We start from the raw sequence: 11,626 nt of genomic DNA on the forward strand, positions 1-11,626 counted from the left end.
GGGTCGCTATGAGTCGCAAGCGACTCGACGGCACATAACAACAACAACATAATTTTTTACATGAAAGATCTCCAGGAAATAGTATTGGTTGAAATATAAAGTAATACACAGAATATGAGCTTATTTTGAAAAAATCATATATATATAGAGAGAGAGAGAGAGAGAGAGAGAGAGAGAAATGTGCTATAATCTCTACATATCCATATGTCTGTATTTAAACACATGGGAAATGGCCCTGGATGGATTCTCAATTCACTAATAATCAGAGTGACATTTAAGAATGAATTAGGCACTAACAAAGTAGTTGAGGGAAACTCAGATTCCTCATAACATCCATTTTTTCATAGAATCTGTTATGTATTTTTTTGTTTTTGAAATTATACACTGAGGACTATATAAGAACTCAATTTCTATGTGTACAATTCAGTGACACTGAATACATTCTTTAAGTTTTACATTGTATTTTAATTGTTCCATAAATTCAGTGTCACCCAAGTTTCCTATATAGCCTTGTGAGCTGCTTTTGTCCATTGGATCCTACATAGACATAAAAGAATATAATGTTCAAGGCAGACAATCTTTACCAGTCAAACTAAAGTTCTGTTCAGTTTTGAGGGATATTATTGGTTTAAATACTTTAAAGATCATCTCAGGGTTATAGTTTCAGGGGTTCATTCTGCCTTGATAACTCTAGAAAGCCTGTATTACTTAAGGATTTTAAATTATGTTCTGTATTTTTTCCTCTTTTAATCAAGATTCTCCTAGAGAGTCTTGACTCAAAATATTTAGTAATGGCATCTGGATGCCATCCAGTTCTGTTCTCATGGCAAAGGAGGCAGGGTTTATGGAGAAAACTAGACACACATTCTATTTCCTCTTCCTATTCCTATTATTCTTTTGCTCCAACCTTCCTTTTTTTATAGGGGGAATGTGTGTAAGCACTGCTGTGTAACTGGAAATTCATTTTTAGAAGCAATCACAGACCAAAACAGAGTCACTGCTAAAGACATATTTGGCTCCTAATTTTACTTCCAGGACAACACTCACTAACATCACCACCCCCTTCTGCTACCAAAGCAGAGATTGAGACCAGATAGGATGAAACCAAGATCTTCTCCAGACCAATAAACCAGCAGCAGACTAAAGCTATTAATCTGAAAAGATTCACTAAATAGAAGGTTCTTAAATGTACCATCCCATTCCACACGAGATTTTCTTTGTAACCAGCACGAAATAGTCCTCATTTACTGAAGCTCAGTTGTTGCTGAGCAACCTGAATGGAAGGATTTTCTCTGCAGCAAAAGGTTTACAGTTTTGGAAAAAAGGGAGGGGGCATCTCAGGAGCAAAAGGTTTACAGTTCTGGGAGAAAAAGGAGGTGGGGTGGGGAGAGTGCATGACCACTCTGCCAAGATAATAACAAAAAGCTCAAGTGGGTATTTTTCCCTTCTCATATTGTTTTTCTCTCTAGAATCATGGAACTGGAAGGGTATCCTGTCAGGAATAGTTCTTGTGAGAGGAAATCTTCCTTTGGGATTTGCACGGCGATATGCAGTGCATAAATAGCAAGGTAACACTTAATTTTCTGTATGCAGCCATCATTAATTCCTGTGATATCCTGACAAACGCCCTTAGTCGCCCCAAGAAAACCTGTTGAAGTCACACACAAGAAACTGCCTGGAAACCAAGCATTGTTATTAAATTGAATTAAGTGTTTTATACATCACTCGTTGAAAAAGAAGCTGCATGACACATACACCAGGCCAGAAACTGTAGAAATACTTAAGGCTTTGCCCTCCCCTAAGTCAGACTTGTGTATGTCTTCATTCTGTAAGTGGATCACCAAATGGAATATTTGAGGTAAATATGGATTATTAGAAAGTGAGTTAAATAATCTTGTCTGGCCACCTCTTCCACGATGCCATAAACTCTCAGAGGTTATAAATTACCTTGAAAACTCTGCTGCTCTCTGTTCAGCATGTCACTCACTACTCTGAATTTTTCAGGACTGCTTTGTTTTCTTTTTTTTTTTTTTTAAAGAAATCTCAACTCTTTCTTTTTTAATTTTATATGTGTATGCCACCACCAAATCAAATCTGACGGGTACAGGAGGAAACAGTCCCCCCTTCTACAGCAGAGAATCTGGTGGATTCAACCCACGTACCTCTGGGATTGCAGTGTAGCTTCTTGCCACTAGGCCACCAGAGCTCCCTTTATCTTCTAGTTTTCACTGTTACTTATAACAGCTTTTCTGTATATTACCTAACAAAAGCACAGAACAGGCAGCCGCGTGGTCGTCGCCATGGCCGCTGAGTGGGAAGCCGGCAAGCCCGGGAACAGGAAGTCCTTCAAGCTTCTAGGAATTTTAGACGTCCAGAACATTCCCTGTGCACGTGACTCAGTACTTTATGGTTCGTTAGGATCTGTTGTGGCTGGCCTTGGACATTTTTTATTAACGAGCAAAATTAGAAAATCATGTGATGTTGGAGTAGGAGGATTTATTTTGGTGACTTTAGGATACTGGTTCCATTGTAGGTATAATTGTGCAAAACTAAGAATCCAGGAAAGAATTACCAGAGACGGCATTAAAAATAAGATTTTATATGAAAGCACCCACCTTGATCCTGAAAGGAAAACCAAGGGCAGCACAACAGCTCAGCAGCCATAAGCAGAGATCATCAATACAGCTCTCAGACCAGCGGACAGAGCCGAGATCAAGTGCACAAATCACCCAATTATGTACAAAGGAAATGAAGCCATCTTCACTTCTATCAGTACCTGTCAGTTACTCTGGTGGCCCTGTACATGTTACGTGCCTCACTTTCTGAGAAAGTAAATTTAATTTACTGGCAGTGTGTGCCAAGAATAAAACTGTAAAATCTAGTACCACGTGTTCTTGGACTGAGGGGCAGGGGTTAATGACAAAATGTCAAGATGTTCAACCTTCCCCAGCAAGCTTAGTCAGGATAAAGTGATTGGGGCAGCGGCACAGGAGAGTCCACAGGATGCACAGCGCAATTGAAAGGTGGACTTTTCCTCCACGTGTACTTACAGTCTCCAGAAATACCGGAGGGTCAGCATTTGGGGGCCTCTAGGTTTGCACTGATGCAGAATGAGCAAATACTCACCTGGTTTCTAAAATAATTTTTCACTTTTGGTTTTAACATGAGCATTTCAAGATTTTTAAAAATACAGCCACACCAGGCCTGGTTCCAGTTCAGTGCAGGAATTAATCCATGTGCACACTTGTGGCTGTCCTTTTCATGTTTAGGTTGAATAGTAAACAGTGTTTGTGAAACCTAGAAGGGAGTAAGAATTTGTCTTCATTCTATCTTAACAGCTTCCAAGGAAAGGGTCTGGGCACCACTTAGGTTAAGGACCTGATTCACAGAGGTCCTTGCTTAAACTGGCCATGTCCAAGTTATTAGAAATGTCTTCTAAAACACCCATGTTTCATAGGAGTAGGAAAAAAGTAGTTGTACTGATAATGTTAATATACTAGTACCCTCCTAGATGCAGGTGCTACATCGATTCAGGAAATGTAATCTTTTTAGGGTCCCTTTCTAGCTCTAGGACGTATCTTACCCTGAGTGAGAGAAACCACTCTTAGCTGGTAAAATGTCCAAGGTTTTCACCAGTTGTTTCATTTCTCAGCAGAATGTAGCAACTGCAGACCTGAATAAAAGCAGAAAATTGTCATTTAAAAAAAAAGCACAGAACAACAAAAACAAAAAAAAAACTTTTATGCAAAAGGATATTTTATGTTTTCTATTTTAAAGACTCTTGGTTGAGAGTTACTGTAGTTTTTAAAATAAGTATCAGGCTTACCAATACCTGTGAAATACAACTCTACGGCCAACACATTTTACCAGATGCAATACTAGTTATCAGAAATGGCAATGGGAATTTAAATAACTAGGAATAAGATGCAGAACAGATGAATCTTTTAAAAGCAATCTCCATTAAGTTAATGGGATTGAGGACTCTTTTCAATAGAAGTTTTGAACCATATGATAGATGTAAAATAGGAAAGTAAAAAACCATTTAAGTCATTAGATACAAAATCCAACTTGAGTGCATGACCCAAAAGTGTTAAAATAAGGGGATGACAATTTATTTTAATTGAGATGCATAAATTAGGGGGGTGCTCTGGTGGACTAGTGGTAAGGATCTGATCTCATACCCAAAGGCATGCGGTTCAAATCAACCAGCTGCACCATGGGAGAATAATGAGCAATCTCCTCCTGTGTGATTAAACTTTCTCTCAAAACCTGCTAAAGGGTCAGCTATGAGTCACTTCCGACCCAAGAGTCACTTCCGACCCAATGGTACACACCAGAACAATAAGCACATACATTCCTTTTGTCAACTAATTCAGAGTATTTCTAAAGTATTTTTATTTTATTTCTATTTTATAAAAAACATCTTGGTGGCACAATGTTTAGGTCGTGGACTATTAACCAAAAGTGGTTCAAATCCACCTGCAGCGCCATCTGAAAAAAGTATGGCTGTCTGTTCTTAGAAAGATTACAACGTAGAAAACCTGCTGGGCCAGTTCTATTATATCACTTAGTCACTGTGAGTTATAATTGAGTAGATAGCATTTAACAACAGTATATTTGATCAAACTAATATATGAACTTATGTTGCTTTGATTAACGTCAATAACACCTGTTGTTGTTGTTGTTGTTGTTTAATGCCGTCGAGTCATAGATGACTCATAGCTACCCTATGAACAAACAGCCTGAACACTGTTCGTACATAGAGTTTCCAGAGGCAAGCCATTTAGTATAAAATATTTTCAACACTTCAATCTGTTGTGAAGGAAATTATACATGTATATATTCATATATGTGTATACTATGTACATATACATAGCAGACAAATGTGACAGGAAAACTGTCAAATAGAAAAGTAGATAACATTAAGATAAAATTCTGAGAGAAAAATGGCAATAAATGGAATTTCCAGGCAAGAAAAAAAATTAAAAAGTTAATTAAATTTTTTATTGGTTTTGAAGACCCTTTAACCCTGGCCCCATCTCCATGGCTCCATCAGGCTACACCTTGCCGCAGTCTTTCTACAGTTTGGTCAGTTCTTTCTTATGTTGGCTTTACAGCTGTTGATGAGGTTGAAGACACTGATCAATGGGTGAAACGTGTGTTTGTAGTTGAGGCAGCAGGAGACCATGCCCCAGGAGGAGCTAAAGCAATGGATATAAAGGCCACTTTCAAACGTCCTAACACCACAGATGGTGGGACTTCATGTCACACTCATTGGACATGTTATTAGGAATGACTAGTCTCTGGAGAAGAACATCATACTTCATAGAGGGTCAGTGAAAAAGAGATCAATACAGTGACGGCAGCAATAAACCCAATCACAGTAGAGACTGTGAGGAGAATGACATAGGACCAGACAACGTTTTGCTCTATTGTACACAGGATCACTATGAGTTGGAACCAACTCAATGGCACTAACAACACAACCTGGTTTGCATCCTCTGACTTATATTACTCCATGAAAGATTATTCTCACTCTAGTCTTCCCAGATGTGATTATCCTGTCATCTTAAAATCTTCCTTCCTATGTGCTGCCACTGTGGTGGTTCTTAATAAAGTCTCAAAATCAACTATGTACGCTAGGGAGTTATATTTCTAAAATAACAAATTTGATGTGCTAATCACAGTTTTCCGATACATATAAAGCCCTGGTATCACAGTGGCTGGACACATACTTGCTAATGGGAAGGTCAGTTGTTCAACCCACCAGCTGCTTCATGGGGGAAAATGGGGAAGTCTGCTTCAAAATCTATTAGTCCCTATTCTATTTTTATGAGTCAGAATTGAAGAGATGGCAATGGGTTTTGTTTGGTTTATTTATTTGTTTGTTTGTTAAATACATAGAAAATTAACAAACTTTTTAAAATAAAAAAAAAAAGATCTCCATTGTGTCAACTAATATCATTTGATGCATCCACCAGTGAACCTACTAGGCAGTTTGGTTTAAACTTTGTCTCCTAATGGGCTAAAGTCTTTAATCATCCAAAATCTGATGGGCATAACTGATTACTTATGAAGGGATTGGGGCTATGCCATCAATCTAGAGAATTTAAGTCTGTCTCCAAGCTCACAGAATGTGTCAATTAGAGGCCATTACATGATCTTTTTCGCCTCTTTCTCAACGCCTAGAAAGAACCAAAACTACCGTCTCTGTTGTATATATTGTATATTGTTTGTAAGCTTCACATAGTATGTTTCACTTGCCACTCTATCTGGGCAATGGGCAGTCATAAAAAAAATAGACTTTTAGTGGTACTAGAATATAGACTAGAAAACATTCTCAATGTTTCTTTTGTAATATCCGAGTTAAAATTGATCAATGAAAAAGAAAATAATTTACATAAAGCCAAGTATTTGGTAGTGGCTTTATGTTTTTACTAGTAAGAATAAAGAGAAAGAACAGAGGTAGTAAAAAAATTACTTGATGACTCTTTGGAAAACTTAAGCAATCATTGAGACTAGCAAGTTAGAATAGGGCTTGCGTCTTTTTTCCCCCAGTTAATTACATATAGATATATACCTCAGCGATATTGTGGGTTCAGTTTCAGATCACCACAATTAGCAAATCAATTTCTTTTTTATTTCCCCAAAATGAAATTTTTGTTTACACTGTGCTGAAGTCTATTAAGTGTGTGCTGTTGTTAGGTGCTGTAGAGTCTAGTTGACTAATAGCAACCCTATGAACAACAAATGGGACGATTTGTTCGATCCTGTGCTATCCTCATCATCTCTGTACGCTTGAGCGCATTGTGTCAGTCCATCCAGTTGAGAGCCTTTCCCTCTTACGTAGATTCCCCACCTCTCCAAGCATAATGTCCCTCTCCATGGAGTGGCCTCTCCTACCAACATGCCCAAAGTATGTGAGACTAAGCTTTGCCAAAGAGCACTCTGACTACACTTTCTCCAAAACCTATCCGTTTGTTCTTTTACTAACCCATAGCATGTTTAGCACTCTTTGCCTACACAACCGCTCAAAACATCAATTATTCTTTTGTTATCCTTATTCATTGTCTAGCTCTCAGATGCATAGCAAGTGATTGAAAAGATGATGTATCTTGATTCTAAAATTGACATCATTGCTCCTCAATAATTTGTAAAGGCCCCTAACTGTATACTTTCCCAATGTAATACATCTCCTGATCTCCTAACTGCTGGTATTGATTGTGGGTCAAAGTAAAATGAAGTCATTGTCAGTTTCAGTCTTTTTTCCATCTATTATGATGTTGCTTATTGGTGCAGTGGTGAGAATTTTTGTTTTCTTGATGTTGAGATGCAATCAATATTGAAGTATTGTAGTATTTTATCTTCTGCAGTAAGTGCTTCAAGTTCTCTGCTTTCACCAAGCAAGTCTCTGCTACCTGCATAATTAGGTTGTTGATGAGTCTTCTTCTGATCCTGATGCCATAGTCTCCTTAATAAATTGAGCAATGTATATAATTTTAAAAAAATCATAAAGTGTGTGAAAAAATTTAAATAGGGTGGTAATTACTAAAATTACAGAAATATGACGTGGGCATAGGCTGTTGGGAAAATGCGACCCAAACATCTGCTTAGGCAGAGTTACCACAAATCTTCAATTTGTAAAACAAATCATATTAGCAAAATTAAATAAATTTAGTTGTATTCATGGGAGGTTTTCTTCCTATTTGCTACTAAACCTCCTCAGTATTCCTAGAGTATGTGTGTGTACTCAAAATATTGGTTGTTGTATGTCATCAACTATAATGAGCCTGTAGGTAGGAGTACAACTGTCCCTCAGGCTTCCAAGGTGTTAACATTTAAGGGAACAGACTGCCAGATCTTTTTCTCTTTGGAGCCACTGGTAGGCTCAAACCATTGACCTTTCAGGTGAGTGGTTATTGTAGATCATTGAGTCGAAACCAACCTATAAGCTGAACCTCTATCAGGTTTCAAACCATTCGTCATTGAGTTTGCAGCACAGGTTGTCAGTATGAGGTCATATTGGAAATGATAAATAAGAAGAGTAAAAAGAATCTCAACTCTCCTTCACTGTGGCTAGTCAGAACTGACTCAGAGTTGACCATCTATGCATAGTTGGCCCATAGTTTTAGGGAGGCTGTAAATGGCCCCTGAAGAGATTGCCCATCTTTCTTCAGTGGAGGTAGCAGTGGATTCAAACCACCAGAAAGGCACCTCCTTTGGATTCGCAGTGCAGCTCCCTACAAATGACACCACCAGAGCATATTTCTATGGTGAATAATTTTCAAAAGCACAATGAATGGGAATGAATGTATGAAACACAATGTGACTCAAATATATGGTAAAATACAATATTTATCAGTTTTGTATACATGCCAATATAAATTTTTTTAAAAATGCCACCAGAGTGAAAATGAAAATCAATACACTTAATGTGTCTCATCAGATCCTCTTCACTTGCTAGCAATAGACTACAAATTTGATTCAGCAATTTAGCCAGTAATAAAAAAGAATAAACCTGATCAGGAAAACTTTGTCTAGCAGTCCAGAAACATGTATTTTAATCCCAGCTTTGAAATTATGTATTCACCTTGAATAGAAGTCATTGAACTTTTTTATCTCTTAGTTGTCTGTAAAATGGTAATGATGGTCTCTAAATCATAGAGTGATAGACCACACAAACCAAAAATTTAGCAAAACATTTGTCATTCAGCTAATGTCTACTAAATGAAGTCAGTTAAACAGCTCCTATGACCCATGGAATAAAAGGTAATATGCTTTCTTGGGGTCACCAAACCCATCATCAATACTGGCAGAACGCTAGTGACAGTGAACTAAAGGGAGGAGAAATCTCATACTTTCTTCAGCAACATCTCTGGTTTTAACCAGTCATTATTTTTAAAATAATAATTTTTACATGGCAAAAAAATTGACAGTGGTTTCATAGAAAATTTGGATCTAAGTCTGTGTGTGTGTGTGTGTGTGTGTGTGTGTGTGTGTGTGTGTCGCTCCCTCTCTCTCATTCCTTCTCTTTTCATGTGTGTAAAGGCACACATATTGTGCTATTATTTTAACTTAGTCGTCTCTAGACCAAAAATGAAGGAACTCTGATGGCCTAGTGGTAAGGAGTTAGGATACCAACCCAAACGCAGGTGGCTTGAATCTACCAGCTGCTGTACAAGAAAAAGATGAGCAGTCTCCTCCCATGCTATCTATAGCCTCTGAAAACCCATTGGAAGATCAGCTATTACTTGATTCAGATTCTGTGGCAAATTACAATAACAGACAAAAAGTTATTCATTCCTTCACAAATTTGCATGGGTGTCTCCAACATTGACCTACTTTTCTGTTTTCTTCAGAAAGAAACTGGACTTCCTGGCTCTGCTTTCCTCTCGTAAACTTTCCATATATATGTGGAAATGGAGCTTTTCCTGGCTGACAGGGAAAATGGATCACTTGGATTTGGTTAACAGAATTGTAATAGCTCAATTATTGACAGGTGTTGTACTCTCAAGGTAGGCAGCAGATTCCCTCATCTGATTTTCTGGGAAAATTTTAGGCCTCGTACACATCATTCAGCTCCAGGATCTACTGGGAGTCCAATTAACACACTCAGCATTTCATCACCCCACTGAAACCTCCAAGTCCTGAGCAGTGATTGCTTCCACACCCCAGCCTGGAGTGTATCAATATATAAAGCCAAGCCAATGTGTGTGAAATCTTTTCAGTACATTCAATTGTGGCATACACGTGCAACCAGAGTCTTCTAATTGTTCTCTATAGTGTCCACAAGTCTGCTTCCTCTCTTTCCATTTCCCTCCATAACTCATAATACAAATAGGTCTGACATAAGGGAACAACACCTCACCCTCCCTGGTGGTCTGGAAACAATAAAGTCATGACTAATTCCCACATGCGCCTAGTTTTATCTGCAACAGAGCAACACCACATGCTGCCTCCAGTGTTAGCGTCCCTCTGAGACCATAAAAGACATGACTAGAGACCAAAGTCACATTTTCCCACAGGGGCCAACATTATCATATTTCTCAGAAAGTTGCATCTTTTTTTCCTAGAACTCATAAGAAATGCTTCAGTAGAACTTCAACTTTTAGAAGTACAATCAAAAGAAATAAAGTAAAAGCAATGATTATTTTCTTGGTAACAATCCTACCAGAGGACTAGGTATCTATTTTTGGGGGGGAGGTGGTAGTGAAGGAGACTCATTAGACCTCCCAAAACAGTGACACAACAATGATACATTTTTATCAAAGCAATTAAAAAGCAACAGTGAGACCATTCTGATCAAATTTGTGAGAAGGAAACACGTGAGGGCAGTCAACAACAATGTTGAGTGTCCTCCATGAAATAACTGCTCATGAGTTGGCGGCATGGGGGGGGGGGCAGGACGGAGTTTAAGTGCTTGAGTTCTGAAATCAGACAAATTTCATTATTTTCCTGAACTTGTATTCTAAATTGTTAATCTGATTGTCCAACATACTAACTGCATGTTGTTGCTGCTGTTTTTAAGTGCCATCGAGTCAAGCACAATTCATAGCAACCCTATGAACAAAAGATCTGAACCCTGTTCTATATAGCTAACTGCATAGCTTTGGGTAAAAAACTTCTAACAGTCCTCGTCTTTTTCTCTAGAAAAAGAGAGCTCTTCCATGGGGTTGCTCTGAATTGAAATTATTCTAACAAAAAGAAGCATATGATTTCAATTTGCCAGCTGCTCCATGGGAGAAAGACAGGAACCAACTCCTGTGTGATTCACTGCTTCCTGGAGTGTCAGCTATGAGTTGGTTCCAACTTGACAGCACATAACAGCAACATTGGATAGATGAGTACAGGGTGGTTCAGTGGTAGAATTCTTACCTTCTGTGCAGTGTATCCAGGTTCAATTCACCACTAATCCACCTCCATCAAGCATATATGTTGTCATGATCCTCAGCCGTCACTCCAGGTTTCACTGGAGCTTTTAGACTAAGATAGACTATGAAGAATGGCTGACAATTGTACTTCCAAAAATCATCCAGTGAAAAGTCAAGAGATGATTTACTGCACACCCATGTTTATTGCTGCTTTGTTCACAATAGCAAAGAGTTGAAACAACCTAAGTGCCCATCAACAAACAAATGGATAGAGAAACTGTGGTATAATTCACACAGCGGAATACTACACTGCTTTGAAAAACATGGAGCTCATGCAATATTATTCAAAATGGGTGACCCTGGAGGACATTATGCTGAGTGAAATATCTCAGTCACAAAAGGACAAATATTGCATAGTACCACTGTTGTAGAACGGGACTGGCAACAGGGTTGGGGTGAGACTGAGATAAATTGGATAAATTATGTATGAAATAATGTATTGAAACAGATGAGGGAGAGAACAGTTTAAAAGCAATATATGATTGGGTATTATGGTGATGACAAGAGTCCGGAATGAAGGTTGCATAGTGGAGTGTACTCAAGGCGGGGAGGCGGGTGGGGGGGTGGTATTTTATACCAAAGAAATAATTTTTCTTTTACTTTTCAAAGAGAAGTGTGAACTGGGGGGAGGGATGGGCAGGGAGAAGAGTGCAACAATGAATGAATGTATGGAAATCCAAAATCTCTGTAAACAT

At 38.3% G+C, this 11,626-nt stretch overlaps 2 protein-coding genes across 2 annotated transcripts in view; both read left to right on the forward strand.

Annotated features, from left to right (window-relative positions):
• Nucleotides 1–2,300: 2,300 nt before the first annotated feature.
• On the forward strand, nt 2,301–2,666 carry LOC102872617 (cytochrome c oxidase protein 20 homolog). The gene has a single exon (XM_006880546.1). The coding sequence runs from the start codon at nt 2,301–2,303 to the stop codon at nt 2,664–2,666; it is 366 nt and encodes a 121-aa protein (XP_006880608.1).
• Nucleotides 2,667–5,043: 2,377 nt separating this feature from the next.
• LOC102873024 (cytochrome P450 4A11-like) overlaps nt 5,044–11,626 on the forward strand; it is an 11,667-nt gene continuing 5,084 nt past the window's right edge. Inside the window, exon 1 of the mRNA XM_006880547.1 lies at nt 5,044–5,088. Within this exon, the coding sequence (XP_006880609.1) occupies nt 5,044–5,088 (45 nt within the window). The remainder of the gene's footprint in view (nt 5,089–11,626) is intronic.

This window comes from Elephantulus edwardii, unplaced genomic scaffold (genome assembly GCF_000299155.1).
Source record: "Elephantulus edwardii isolate Elephantulus edwardi_28Jun2011 unplaced genomic scaffold, EleEdw1.0 scaffold00008, whole genome shotgun sequence".
NCBI classification, from domain to species: domain Eukaryota; kingdom Metazoa; phylum Chordata; class Mammalia; order Macroscelidea; family Macroscelididae; genus Elephantulus; species Elephantulus edwardii.

Bases quoted from the DNA above. Each gene is read 5' to 3' on its own strand.
- LOC102872617 (XM_006880546.1), top strand. From the start codon at position 2,301: ATGGCCGCTGAGTGGGAAGCCGGCAAGCCCGGGAACAGGAAGTCCTTC.